The sequence below is a fragment of the Camellia sinensis genome, chromosome 3 (assembly GCF_055761805.1).
Source record: "Camellia sinensis isolate YWXY chromosome 3, ASM5576180v1, whole genome shotgun sequence".
Classification (NCBI taxonomy): Eukaryota; Viridiplantae; Streptophyta; class Magnoliopsida; order Ericales; family Theaceae; genus Camellia; species Camellia sinensis.
The window spans coordinates 18,402,651-18,418,063 of record NC_138963.1 but is presented as its reverse complement, the minus strand read 5'-3'; the positions used below and the strand labels follow the sequence as shown (position 1 = coordinate 18,418,063).

Here is a 15,413-nt window from a genome sequence, read left to right as displayed (position 1 = left end):
TAAAAGATATTCATTTGTGTAAATTGGGGGAAAGTGGGGGGAAAATAATTTTTATTCATAATTTGATAGTGGTTATGTGATTTCCAATGGATTTATCATCTATCCTTAAAATTTAGCTTCTTAATTTTGTTACTCTTTGATTCCCTTCAATTTTTATTTTTACTTTTATTTTTATATATTTATTTATTGTTGGGAAAGTCTAGAAATACATAAATCAATTATAGAACTTGACACAACTCTTTCATATAAAATGGATTCCATATTTTTGTGAGTTCCACACTCATATAAGAAAAATTATATCCAATCCCCCCTCCAATCCTTCTAAACAAACACCCCTATGAGTCTCATTATAGTAGAGAATCACTACCCAATCCAGTTTCTGAATTAATGACCCTGGGCCGAAGTTTCATTACCGTACATGGTATCTAATGGGGTGATTCTATTTGCACCCAAAAAATCATTCAGTATGATCAATTTCTTAGTGCTTCCTATTAAATTATTTAGAATTATAATTTTCTCTCAATACACCCTATGTTTTTTCACAAATTAGCTTTCAAGATAAAATCATAATTTGTGATACATTCAAATAATAAACAAATCAATTCAAAATCAATTCAAGAAAGTTTTATGAAACCAAACAGAGAAATTCTATAACATGCCCAAGTCATATCTCTACGAACTATAGATATATCATTCTGTTAATCTTTTTCTTTTTCTTTTTTATAACATTTTTATTAGATTGATATTTATCCAGTTTTTGCGGAAAACATGTTCACTGATTTATTACATTACTTGTGGAAGGAAACTCAATTCATAGGTATGATATGTTAGGTTATAACTAGTACATACACTATTTAATCTCTAGATTTTGAGTATTAGAAAAGCTGCATGGACCAGAATGGAGAATGGACCAGAGGGAGGGTGGACCAGAATGGAGGGTGGATTCTCATTGTCAATCAAAGGGGTAGGCAAGCAGTACAGAAGGGGCAAGCAGGGGGAGGCTGTTTACTTTGTTTGTGGATAATTTACCAAACATGATGGATCCTAAAGGACTGTTCCAGCTTTTTACCACATTTGGAGTAGTGAAAGATGTGTTTATTCCAAACAAGAGAAGGAAAATGACAAACTCACGTTTTGGTTTTGTCAGATTTGATTGTCTGGTTGCAGCAAGAGTTGTAGTTCAAAAAGCTAATGGGCTTTGGATTGATGATAAAACTTTGGCAGTCAAAGATGTACAGTATGGGAAAGACGATGCTATGGTGAAAAACCCAAAGCATGATTAGATAATTAGAAGCAGTGTACCTAGTGCTGGCAGGAGGAATGATCAAGGTTCAGATGGTCAGTTGAGGACATACACTGATATGGCGAAAGGGAAGGAATCTGATGCAAGAAAAATCATTAGCATCGAAGCCAAGGAGATTGGAAATTGGTGGCTTAACGAAAGTATGGTCATTAGATTGAAACTAGAATTTGCTAATTTTAGTGTGAAGAAGGAGTTGGAAACAAGAGAGATCAAGAATGTCTTGATTAGGGAAAGAGGTGGTCGAACTGTTGTGTTAACCTTTAGTTCAAAAGAGGATAAGGTTAAGCAAATGCAAGTGATCAATGAATGGTTAAAAGAATGATGTGAGTTCATATCTAAGTGGAAGCCAGGCTGTGTGCTTGATCAAGAGAGATATGTATGGCTCAGTTGCCATGGCATACCTCTCAATCTTTGGAGTTATGATACCATAACCAAGATTGGATGCATTTAGGGGGGACGTGGTGAATATTGAAGATACTATGAGTCATCCAGCATTCTTTGCTTGCTGCAAAGTTCAAATTGCCACAAAATGTATGGAACTGATTAATCTAGTTCTTAATCTGGAGTGTAATGGTTACTCCTATCTAGTAAGGGTGTTCGAGGATCACTACACTTTCAGCAAAACAACGGATAAGGCTATTGATCAAAGCCTCACAAATCTGGAAGAACAAAACAGTGTTAACTAGTATGGAGAGGATAAGGAAGAAGGTGTTAGAGACAATGACTCACCTAATGACATAGAGCATGGACATGAGGTGGTACTGAAAAGAGATCCAAATGGCAGAAGGAGGAGGTATGAGGTGGAAAAAGAGCAATGCTGGAAAAATGATACGAAAGTTGAAGAGACTAAGAGTGGAGAAGACATTGCAATCGAGGGAAGAGCATGCAGCTCATTGATTATGCTGGGAAATAACATCAACAGCTCCTTTGTCAGGTGTCAGAAGGTAGATGATTACATTGTCATAGAGGGCTTTATGAAGAGTCTAAGTGAACCAGGTATGAAAGGGCCTGGTATAAACTTAGAAGTTAAATTGGGCCAAGCCCATTCAAAAGAACGGCTTGCTGTGCCAATTTCTAGAGTTAGTAGATCAAATGAAGTAGAAGTTTTTGCATCCATAAGGCATGCTGAATTGGGTTCTAGAGAATAATGACTGACCCAAGTTAAGCCAATGAGAGGAAGCACTCGAGCCAAAAGCTATACACCCAGTCCAAAAAAGAGTAAAGGGAAGAAGAAAGTCAGGTATGGAAGAAGGACTCACTTAAATTTGAAAGGTCCACTCTTGATTTAGCCAAAGGATATGGTCATAAAGGTGTTTCCTCTAGCAAATCCATCAAAAAAAAGTGTGGTTTTCAGAGTTGCAGTTGCAGCACTTTCCCTCTCTGCATCAATTGAGTGCGGGGCTGGAGAAGGTAGACACATCCTTAATGAAACTCAAACAACAATAGAAATGGGGAAATTATTGGGTATCAATTATAAAGGGAAGGAAAAGGAGGTGGCAAGGAAAATTCTTGAGCTGGAATTGCAAGATAAGGAAAAGGCAGTAGGGAGGGTTGTTGATGTTGTGTAAACGGCACACAGTTGGGGTCTCTAGAGTGTATTATTATTGGTTATTATGAAGATACTATCTTGGAACATTAGGGGTTTGAGAAGGCAAGAGAAGAGAGGGATGCTCAGAAAGATAATTAAAGAGAGGGAAATTGATAGTGCTTTATTTCAGGAGACTGAGAAGGCAGTTGAGTCTGATGATGTGGTTCAATCATTATGGGCAAGAGATAAAATGGAATACATGGTTGTTAACACAGATGAGCTTGCAGGGGGTCTTCTATGCATATGGGACCCTGGGGTTTTTTAACTTGTTGACTGCTGCAGCAGTAAAGCTTTATCTTGCTATCAAGTACTCTCTTCTATACTTTTGAGTGTGTAATTACAAATATGTATGCACCAAATGATGTAGGGATAAGAGGCAAGCTCTGGGACAACCTGATCATGTTAAGAAGGGATTTTTCTAAACCATGGTGTTTAGAGGAAGACTTCAATGAAATTAGAAACATGGGTGAAAGAAGAGGGTGCTCTAGGAAGGACAGAGGTATGAGAGATTTAAATAATTTCATTGATAGATGTGAGGTTACAGATCTAAATTTGCTAGAAAGGAAGTTCACTTGGTGTAATGGCCATGATGGTGGAAAATGGAGTAGGATTGATAGGTTTATGGTTAATCCAGAATGGCTGGAACATTTCAAAGTAAAATTGTGGGGTTTACCCAATATAATTTCTAACCATTGCCCATTATTAATGATGGAGGATGAGAGGGATTGGGGCCCTAGGCCTTTTAGATTTATCAATGCTTAGACTATGCATCCAGATTTCTCTCATTTTGTGAAGAAAGTGTGGAATAAAACAAATGTGGAGGGTTGGGCTGGATACAAGCTCCAAGTTAAGCTCAAATCTCTAAAGCTAGCTCTTAAGCAGTGGAATTTGGAAGTGTTTGGGAATATGAATACAAAGTTGAAACAAGCTGAGACTGAGTTGCATGCCTTTGATTTAGAAGCTGAAATCAAAGAGCTGATGAAGATGAAAAGAGGAGGAGGCTATAGTGAGGGGGGAAGTTTGGAAGTTATGCAGGATGGTAGATAGGTTTTAGCTACAAAAATCTAGGCTAAACTAGCTCTTGAATGGCAATAAAAATACTAGATTTTTCCATATCAGAAAGTGAGACTTCATTTTGTCAAGCAATTTTCAGAGTCATGGCAATGTAGATGTACACTTGGTGGGGATTTCAAACTTGTCAGCCATAGCCCTATGTTTGATAGTTTGGACGCAATGTTTACAGAACTTGAAATCCTATCAGCTGTCAAAGAGTGTGATGGCAACAAAGCTTCAAGAACATATGGTTTTACTTTGTTTTATTTTAAGAAGTTTTGGAAGCTTATAAAGGGTGATATGGTTCAATTTTTGAAGGATTTTCATAGAAATGAAAGTCTGGTAAAAGGCATCAATAGCTCTTTCATAACCTTGATTCCAAAAAAGGAGAACTCTATGGAACTAGCAGATTTTAGACCAATAAGTCTAGTGGGCTCACTGTATAAGATCTTAGCTAAGGTACTTACTAGTAGATTGAAGGTTGTCTTACCTGTAATTATCAGTGAAGCATAGTCAGAATTTTTGGGTGGTAGAAATATACTTGATGGAGTCTTGATTGCCAATGAGGTAGTGGACTGTTGGAAGAAATAAAGGAAAAAGGGGTTAATCATTAAACTGGATTTTCAAAAAGCCTGTGATGCTATCAATTGGGAATTTCTATTCGCCATGCTTTCAAATTTTGGATTTGGGCACAAATAGATCTCTTGGATTAAGGAGTGTGTGACCACTATGAAATTATCTATACTTGTTAATGGTTCCCCAACTAAGGAGTTCTATCCTCAGAGAGGTCTGAGGCAAGGTGACCCCTTCTCCCTTTTCCTATTTAATATAATGGCTGAAGGATTGAACATCTTGTTATCAAGAGCTCTACATATAGGACTGATTAAATGTGTAAAGGTTGGATCCAATGATGTGTTAATCTCTCACTTACAATTTGCTAATGACTCAATTCTATTTTGTGAAGCTGGTGATGATGAAGTGGTGAACTTAAAGAGGATTTTGAGGTGATTTGAGATATTATCTGGTTTGAAAATTAACTATCACAAAAGTATGGTGTGTGGTGTTGGTGTATCTAATGACAATCTAGCAAACTTTGCTTCTCTGTTAAATTGCACTGCCCAGAATTTTCCCATCAAGTATCTTGGGTTACCTCTTGAGGCCAATCCTAAAAGAAAAGCAACATGGCAACCTATATTGGACAAAGTTAGATCCATACTTGCTGGGTGGAAGAGGAAGCTTCTATCATTTACAGGTAGGCTCACATTGATCAAAGCAGTTATGTCTAGCTTACCTGTGTACTATGTGTCATTGTTTAGAATACCAAAGGGAGTAGCAAGGAAATTGAAAGGCTTCAAGCATCTTTCTTATGGGGTGGCTATGACCTGAAAAGGAATATTCATATGGTGAAATGGGAGGAGATCACAAAAAGGGTTGATCAAGGTAGGTTGGGGATTAGGAGAATCAGGGAGGTGAACAATGGTTTACTCATGTGGCGGAGATTTGGTCTTCAAGCAGGTGCTCTTTGGAGGAGAGTGATTTATAGTAAATATAGAATTGAGATTGACAAGTGCAGTCCTTATTTTAATCTAAGTAGTAGATATTCTACCATTTAGAAATACATCATTGTCATCGTTGATCAGAGATGGGACTTGGTTGAGTTTTTTTAGCAGAACTTTCAGATTCAAGTTGGGGATGGATCTAGAACCAGATTCTGGTATGATAATTGGTGTGGGAATGTATGTCTCAAGAGAGAATTTTTCGGTCTATTCAGCCTTGCTCAAAATAAGGAAGGTTCTGTTAAGTATTACTCTGATTTAAAAGGAAATTCAGTATAATGAGTGATACCTTTCAGAAGGGTTCTGTATGAGTGGAAGAAATTGAAAGTATCAAGATTGCTTAATCTACTAGCAGCAACGCCTCCCTTCAGACCTGGTTTTGCCGATGCACCTTGTTGGGCTGCGACATCCTCAATAGTGTTTTCCACTTATTCTGTGTATAAATTCTGTTCTGATAATTTTGGTTCTTTAGTTAGGGGTTGCAGGTTGGTATGGTTTAAGCCTATCCTACCCAAAGTCCAATTCTTTAGATGGTTGGCTTGGAAGAACAGAATCAAATCTGCCGAGTTTCTGTAGAAAATTGGGGTCTTGAATAGCAATTCAGATATTAAATGCATTCTTTGCAAAGCTGAGTCTGAGTCTGAGTTTGCTCGCCATGTCCTTCTTTTGTGTCCTTTTTCTTGGCATATTTGGGCTGTTATGTTAAAGTGGTGGGGTTTTTTTGGGGCATTGCCGAATGCCATGGAAAAGGTGCTTCTCTGGTGGGGTGGAGCCAAAGTTGGGAAATCAGAGAAAGTGATATGGAAAAACATACCTCTTGCAGTGTTGTGGTCTATTTGGAAGCTCAGAAATGAGTGTAAATTCAAGAACTCAAATCCTAGTCTTAATGAAGTCATTGAGTTGGTCAAGATAAGAGTTGCTATATAGGCGAAGACATCACCTAAACTAGCCCAGTTTTCAATTAACGATTTTATTTTTAACATGAATCAGATTAGAGTTTGCATGGGTGGAAATGTGAATGTGTGATTGCTGCTAAGCAGTGAGGTATTGGCTGCCTCAGAGCTGAGGAGCATTGGGATGCTGTCACTGGTCTGTTTGCGGTTGCTGGTCTGTTTGCTACAGCTGGGGTATTGCTTATTGGTTGTTACTGCAGGTGAGAGTGGTATGGCTTGGGAGGCCTGCTGATGTTTGATGCTATTATGAGATTGTCTACTGTTGTATTGACCTGCAATATATTGTTAATGTTGTATACTACAGATTTCAATTTGTGCTTTTTGTTTTGAACTGCTGTCTGCTGCTATGACATAGGGGAGTGTAGCTCTTAGGAGCTGCTGAGTTCTGTTGATGTGTGTTGATTAGCAGTGCAGGTCTAAGGCTGTATGCTGCTGGTTGGCTGCCGGTCTGTTGCTCGGATGCTGCTGGTTGTGTTGTTCTGTTTTTGTTTTTCTTCTCTGTTTTTTGGTTTCTTTTGATTGGTTTCTCACCAATCTTGGGTCAAATGTTAGAAAAAGATAGTGCTTCCTTAGCGATGTCAACCTAGTTGAGATTGTTAAGGTTAGCATTGATACTTTTTACACTTCCCTCTTTGTTAATGTAAGTTTTTGCATATATTGCTTTCTTCATCAATAAAGTTTCTTTTTGTTGATCAAAAGAAAAAAAAAAAAAAAAAAAAAAACATACACTATTTTGTTTACCACAGTTTCTTTTCCTAAGGTAATGCAATTTATTTTCGACTGGTAAGGTTTTATTATTTTTTATAACTTTCATTATTAAGTACTCATCACTCAGGTTTTATTGATGTTGTTCAAATAACATAATAAGAAACAATGATATTTATAATAATAATGAGTTTTAGGGTGGATTGGAGTTTTGGAGTAAGGAAGAATATTAAAAAAAATAATTGACATTTCAAGAAAAAGATGGAGAGACTTGAATATCAATACATTACAAGAAAACTGGGTATATGAGACGGAACTATTTGCGACGGCACACTTGCCGTCTCAAAAAGTCACTTTTTGTGACGGCAGAAAATGCTGTCTCAAAAAAGCAGAGTATTTGCGACGGCACCATTTGTCGTCTCAAAAAAGCAGAGCATTTGCGACGGCACTATTTGCCGTCTCAAAAAATGAGAGTATTTGCGATGGTATTTTCTGCCGTCGCAAATACTCTCATTTTTTGAGACGGCAAATACTGCCGTCGCAAATGCTTTGCTTTTTTGAGACGGCAAATGGTGCCGTCGCAAATACTCTGCTTTTTTGAGACGGCATTTTCTGCCGTCACAAAAAGTGGCTTTCGTGTTTTTTTTTTAGTAAATATTTTTAAAATTTTAAATATTTTTTTTAAATGTACCTTACTTAGATGTATCTAAAAAATAAAAAATTTATGAAAAAATATTTTTAAAAATTAATAAATACATAAAAATACAAAAAAAAAATGTATTGAATTATGATTTTTTTTTTTTTTGTATTTTTGGTATTTAGTGAATTTTTAAAAGATTTTGGTGATTGTGGTTTTGAGATAGCTTCATATATATACAGTCACAAAATGATTTGAATAAATTCAAAGGTATTTTTCTGTCGCAAAAAAAATTAAAAAAAACAATGTCGTCTTACTCTTTTGATATAACATTTCTCTTTTCATTCATTTTTTCATTTTCCTGTCTCTCTGTCTCTATCTCTCTCTAGTCTCTTTATCTCTTTTCATTCATTTCTCTCTATCTCTATCTCTCTCTCTTTCTATGTCTGCCTGTTTCTCTCTCTCTCATTTTCTTTCTGTGTCTCTCGTCTATCTCTCTTCTCTCTATCTCTCTCATCTGTTTTCTCTCTCTGTCTCTCTCGCTCATCTCTCTTATCTCTATCTCTCTCATTTCTTTTTTTTTCTCTCTCTTTCTCTCTCTCTTATCTTTCTATCTCTCTTTATCTCTCTCGCTCATTTCTCTTCTCCTTCTGTCTCTCTCTTTTTCTGTGTCTCTCTCTCGCTCATCTCTTTTCGCTCTATTTCTCTCTTTTTTTGTCTATCTCTCGCTCATCTCTTGTTTCTCTCTCTTTTTCTATCTTTCCATCTCTCTCTTTCTTTCTCTCTCTATCTCTTTTTCTGTCTATCTCTCTCTCCCTGTCTCTCTCTCACTCATCACTCTTTTCTCTCTCTGTGTCTACTTGTCTATTTGTCTATTTCTCCCTCACTATGTTCGACTTGCTCACTCTCTTACTCCTATCTTCTCTATTTATCGAGCTCCTTCTTGATTTATCGATCCACTATAAGAAAATACACTTTTAGCAACCACTTTGTCTATCTCTCTCTCTTGCTCATCACTCTATCTCTGTGTCTCTCTCTCTATCTCTCTTCTTTATCTGTCTCTCACAAAATTAAAATATTTATAAAATATTTAAATATTTAAAAAATTGATTTGAATTAAGTTTTGAACAGAGTTTTGAATTATCTGTCTTCTTTATTTATTGAGCTCCCTATCGATTTATCGATCCACTACAAGAAAATGCATTTTTAGCGACCACTTTGTCTCTTTCTCACTCATCACTCTGTCTCTCTATCTCTTTTCTCTATTCGTCTCTCACTCATCTTTCTCTCTCACTACCCATCTTCTCTACCACATTTACCACTACTACAAATGCCATTCAACTACCACCACTCTTCTCTTTCTCTTTTTCACTCATCACTCTTATTTCTCTGTCTGTTTGTCTATCTATCTGTTTGTCTGTGTGTCTTTCGTTCATCTTTCTTCTCTCTATCTCTCTCATTTGTCTTCTCTCTATGTCTTCCTCGCTCATCTCTCTTCTCTCTATCTCTCTCATCTCTTTTCTCTCTTTGTCTCTCTCGCTCATCTCTTTTCTCTCTATCTCTCTATTTTTCTATTCTCTCTATCGTTCATCTCTTTTCGCTCTCTTTCTATATGTCTCTCTCATCTCTTGTTTATCTCTATTTTTCTATATGTCTCTCTCTATCGATTTCTCTCTCTGCCTCTCTGTCTCTCTCTATATCTTTTTCTCTCTTTATCTCTCTCTCGCTCATCACTCTGTCTTTCTCTCTCTTCTCTATCTGTCTCTCACTCATTTCTCTCTCTCACCACCCATCTCCTCTACCACCTTCACCACTACTGCAAACACCATTCCACCACCACCATTATTTCTATTGTAGCCACTTCACCTCTACGACTACCATTACTACTACTATCGCCACCACTCCACTACCACCACTACCACTACTACTACCATTATCTCTCTTTCACCCCTGACACTCCATTTACACTACCACTACCACAACTTCACCACTAATCTGTTACACCATCACCATCACCACCACCACCACCATCATCTCTTATCCACTACCTTCACTACTGCTGCCGCTCCTTTTCCTCTACTACAAAAAATTAGTTCATGATTTTTAGTAATAAAAAAAAATAGACCGCAGAAAAATATTTTTCATTGACTACAGAAAATTAACTTTTATTTTAGTGAAAATATTTTTCATTAAAATATATATGAAACAAATCAACCTTAATAATGGAAAGAAAATAAAAAATTATTATTTATTTATTTTTATTATTTAAATATTTATTTATGATGATTTTTTTTTTTCCATCCCGCCCGCTCGGTTCCCCCCATTTTTTCCATTCCCGCGCCCCAAAATCCCCAATCTCTTTAGAACAAAAAAAAAACCCTAAATCTAATCGTCTCTCTCACATCACTCTCTCAGTCGCCTCTCTCTCTCTCTCTCTCTCTCTCTCTCTCTCTCACCCTCTCGTTTATCTCTGCACCGATCTCGTTCATCTCTGCACCGATCACTCTCTTACTCTCTCGTTGCTCATCTCATCGATTCGCACCGTTCATCGCACCGCCGATCTACTCACAGGTAAACTCTCTCTCTCAATCTATGTCTCTCTCTCTCTCTCTCCTTGCCCAATGGTTGTTATATATATATATATATATCAGATATATCTCTGATCTAATCTGTCTCCCTCACTCTCTCATCTCATCAGATCAGTCTCATCTCTGTCCCTCTCTCTCTTGCCCCGATAGACTCACACTGTCTCACAGGTAAGCCTCTCTCTCTCTCTCTCTCTCTCTCTCTCCCTGATCTCTCATCTCTGCACTGCACCGATCGAATCTGTGTGTGTAATGTCTCCCTCATTCAGTGATGTCTATAATGTCTGTATGTTAATCTGAATCTGAAATGTTGATCTTAGTTGATCACACTGTGTAATCTAAAATCTTATCTTAGTTGTGTCTCACACTGTGTAATGTTGATCTTAGTTGTGAAATCTGAAATCTGTATGTTAATTTTATTAATTCTGAAATCTAAATCTGAATCTGAAATATGAATTTGTTTTGTTTGATCTGAAAATTGATTCTGATTGTTAATTGATAAGCATGCTATCTTTGTGATGGGTTTGAATGTTGTATGAAGAATTTTTACATTTTTTTTTTTTGTAGACAACATGGATTCTACTTACCTGATGAAGTAGTTTTCTTTTTCTTTTTCTTTAGACTGTGAACCCTGGTTTAGAATGATGTGAATTTTGAAAATTTAACTACCATCAAGTTGTAGTTTGTTTTATGGTGGGCTGAATTGTTCTTATGGTCAGTAGATGTCGCCAACAATGAAATAATCCTCTCCATCAAGTATTAGTTTTGCATGTCGTATCACTATACTTTTCATATAACAGACATATTTTTATAAGTCAAATAGTGAAATTAATATTACTAACTTTAAAAACTGTTAGCTAAAATAATGTTGTAATTATTAATGTTTAGGTTATTCTGGTACAAGCAATAAATTATCTAAGGACAATAAAATTTGATAGAGAATGACTATTAGAGTAAAGCTTAGTAATTCTTCAATCATTACCTCAAGAAGTCAAGTTCCCATATGTTCCCTGAATATATCAAAACTTCACTTGCTAACCTGTTCTATTGTGGCTGGCAGTGTTGGTTGGGCCCCTTCTTTTTTGCTGAAGCGAGATGTTCCCCATGAACCATTTATTGCTGATTCTGTAGACTTCGTTGTTTCCCAGGTTAAGTCTCAAAAACTCAAGTGAACTGTTTACTAGTAGTTTATCTGTAAGATGTGCCTAAACAATCTGCCATTACTCTTCCTTATTTGTTGATTTGTCACCATGGAATGAGACTGTTGTGTGAAGATAGCTTGTTATATTAGAAGAAAAATGCTACTTCCATTTACTTTTGAACTATGGAGACAACATCAATTGTTTAATTGTGAAATTGATGGTAAAATGATTTTGATCTCACTCCCATTTGGAAATCTGTTTATATGGCATTGCCTTTCAAGTTTCATAGGTCTCTTGTTTTTCCATATTTTTTGAATAGCAAATTTTGGAATATGAGTCTACCTTCATAGAACAGTGTCATGCACCACTCACTTTAATTTAACATTGTCCAACAATTTCTTTTCCATTTAAATGATTTTCTTTTAAAGTTGCCACTTCTCTTTGCATTGTATGAGTAGTTATTCTCACTATTTTAAACTTACCATCAACCTCTCTTTTAGTTATACTCCACCCTCTTGTAATTCCACAAAAAAGTGTGTATTCAAATTAAAATTCTTTTATGATCCATTTGGTTCATGAATTTGGTAAAGGGAAAAGTAAAAGATAATGCTAAGGAAATTATTGTTCCTTGTTTGAAAGTATGTGAGGAATTTTTTGTTCCAAGTATAATTTCTTCTTCTCCTCATTGCACAAATTTTTATTATTACATGAAAAATGTCAATCTAACTTTGCTTTAAGTAGGAGGGAAAACACAAAGGATAAAGATTTTCCTTTCCTTTTACCTTACTAATTTCAAGTTCCAAACAATGCCTTGATAAAATTACGAAATTCCACCGTATTTCCCTAGTAGATGGAAAGAATGTAGAGTGTCAAATAAACTAGTTGGTTTTGAGGAAGACAAACGTAGCTTCAAAAAAGAGGATCCCCAAATGAGGTGTTAGCTACATTGAGTGAATATGAATACTCCTTTCCTCGAAAGATGCTTTTAATCATCCTCATGTTTTTAATGGTTTTCAAAGGAGTTTCTTTTAGGTGTTAGCTTAATGCAGTAGTATGCATAGATCAAAACTCAGTTAGCTGTCTATTTGTTCTTTAAATGCTTCTCATATTTTAATTGATTTTCATTTTTTCCCCCTTGTATAGATCAGAGCTTTCCATCTTAGAGAACACTTGACTTAGAAGAGGGCTAAATGAGCCATTGCATTTATGACTTGCCATCTTCATTTCACATCCTGTCAACTGCAGAGTCTATTCACCAAACGGAAGAAGTTGCTTTATGTTATTCTTACATTGCACTGTTCAAATATCATGCAGGTTGAAACCCTCTCAAAAGATGACTTAGCATCAAGGTTGACTTTAACAACAGATGATGCGTCAGTTGGACCTCTGCTGCTTTCAGATGCTGTTATAACTATAATTGATGTATGTAACACCAACCTTCTTTTGATGACTGTTTTGATGGTTTTATTTTGGTTTTGGTGTAGACAATCTGAAAATAGTACCAAAATGATGCATATGCTATGTGGGCATAAGCAAAGCTTTGGCATCCACATACTAGTTGGGCTAACTGAAAAATTAATTCTTACTTTTCCAAGATAAGGAAATGCAGTAGTCTCAAATGTGTCTGTCAATGCACAAATTCTGCCATGATGCTGATTGGTGAATGTTACTGTTGCCTTATCTGATCATCTAAATTTAATAAAATTTTACCTTGTCATCATCTTCTTTAAATTGATTACTGATGGATGTGTGAAAGAGAGGATTAGAAATGAATATATGCACGAATAGGTAGAAGTACTATCAGTTGAAGATAAGTTGAGAGAAAAGATGCTAAGATGATTTAGTCATGTATAACAAAGACCTATGGATTCAATTGTAAGGAAGAGTGATGTAATCACTATAAATGTAAATGTTATGAGGAGGGGAAGACCTACATAGACATGGGACGTCTTAGGGAAAAAAAAAAAAAAAAAATCAACTAAGCATATAGTCTTCAATACGACACAGTGGTGAAAAAAGATCTATGTAGCCGACCCTACTTGACTGGGACATAAGCCTTAATTTGGTTTGGTTATCATATTCGTTAAAATGCCACGCATGTTTTTTTGAGTGGTTGAAATTTTTTTCTTTTTTTTTTTTTTTTTGAGTGATTTTTTTTTTCTATTTAGATCTATTCCCTGCAGTGAAAACTGTTTTGTGTAATTGCAATCATTCCATGGGGTAAAAATTACAACTGAACTCTGCCCAATTTAATCAGTTGCATATAAGACTAGTAGATGGAAACTATTTTAGTGTTTGATGATTTAGTGAAGTTACAAGAAAAGAAATTTGTTAATGATTGTTCCTAAGTTTTTTTTTTTTTTAAATGTTATTGTTCCTTAATTGTGGTTGGGTTGAATGAATTTTATTCGATATTGGATTGAATGTTTATAAACAAAAATTGATTGTTTTCAAAAAAAAGAAAAAAGAAAAGAGATTTGGCGACTAAAAAAAAGATCGGCAAATTCTACACCTTTGCGACTGAAATCATTGGTCGGCAATTCCTTACATTTTGGCGACTAAATTGTCAGTCGGTGCTTCCAAACTAAGAGGTCGCAGAATGTCACAATGTCTATATTTAGTCTGAAGTTATTGGCCACTGAATTTGGCTCGTTACACCTGATTAACTACCATATATAGAGTTAATTGTAATCACATATTAGTATTCTTCTCACAATTCTTTATGATGGACCCTCTGCATGTGAGTTCCTACAAATAAATTTGTGTATTCTACAATCCAAGATAGGTAGGAACCCTTTAAGTCCAACCCTTCCCACTCCCATCAGACATGAAAAAATTCCCCAGGTATATTACAATAAGAGTTTATTACACTATTTTGGACTACATTGAATTCCATTGTTATTGTTATTATTATTATTATTATTATTATTATTATTATTATTATTATTTGTGAGCAGGGAAAGCTTTGGTTTCTCCAATTGAGAGATATGCAGTTGTTCCTGATGACAACGTAAGTGTTCTTTCCACAGTTTTCATTGTCTTCATTACTGGTGTTTAAATAGTTGGTTTCTCCAAAAGATTATAATTTGCAACTGTTATCTATTTATTTGTAGGTCAAAGGATAAATTTTGCCGAGGGGAAGATCTGATTCTAGAAGTAAGGAATTTGCAGCTTGATTTTTGAAATAGGCTCAAAATTGAGATCTTGTTGGAAATTTTTTATTTTTTGTAAGAGCATTTAAATATCCAATGTGCTGATTGGTGAAGTTTATATTTTATTTTATTATTTTATTTTTTTTTAGGATTTGGGTGAATTTTATAATTTAAATATGCTTTTATGAACATGTACAGTTTAATTATTCTTTGTAAAATATTGAATTTGATGGTTTGATCAATTTTTTATTTTTATTTTCTGTTATGATGTTTTTGTGAATGGAATGTAAATAATCAGTTCTTAGAGAGTGAGAGACGGCACCACTGTCGGAAAAAATAAAAATTTTTAATATTTTTATTAATTTTGTTATAGGTTTTACTTTTTGCGACGACATTATACTGTCGCAAAAAATAGAAATTTTATTATTTAAAATAAAAATTTTATTATTTTTTAATATTTTTTGCGACGGCATTACACTGTCGCAAAAAATAGAAAATTTCATATTTTTTATACTTTCTGCAACGGCACCACACCGTCGCAAAAAATAGTGTTTTTTTTTTAAAAAAAAGACTATTAGCGACGGTATTTTTTGCCGTCTCAAATAACATTTTTAGCGACGGTAAAATAGGGTCGTCGCAAAAAAGTCAAGAAATTTCAAACGTTATTAGCGACTGCACGGTGCCGTCGCAAAAGTTATAAAATGCCGTCGCAAAACATTAGCGACGGCACTTACCGTCG

At 35.4% G+C, this 15,413-nt stretch overlaps 1 protein-coding gene across 1 annotated transcript; it reads left to right on the top strand.

The window, feature by feature from the left end:
- The first annotated feature begins 3,656 nt into the window (after positions 1 to 3,656).
- Positions 3,657 to 4,457, top strand: LOC145821356 (uncharacterized). The gene is made up of 2 exons (XM_082917861.1): positions 3,657 to 3,930; positions 4,045 to 4,457. The coding sequence occupies exons 1-2, from the start codon at positions 3,657 to 3,659 to the stop codon at positions 4,455 to 4,457; spliced, it is 687 nt and encodes a 228-aa protein (XP_082773987.1).
- The last annotated feature ends 10,956 nt before the right edge of the window (positions 4,458 to 15,413 follow it).

Excerpts from the sequence above, each read along its gene's own strand:
- LOC145821356 (XM_082917861.1), top strand. The coding sequence starts at position 3,657 with ATGCATCCAGATTTCTCTCATTTTGTGAAGAAAGTGTGGAATAAAACA. Across the intron at positions 3,931-4,044 it reads TTTGGAAGTTATGCAGGATG|AGTCATGGCAATGTAGATGT; the intron begins GTAGATAGGTTT and ends AGCAATTTTCAG.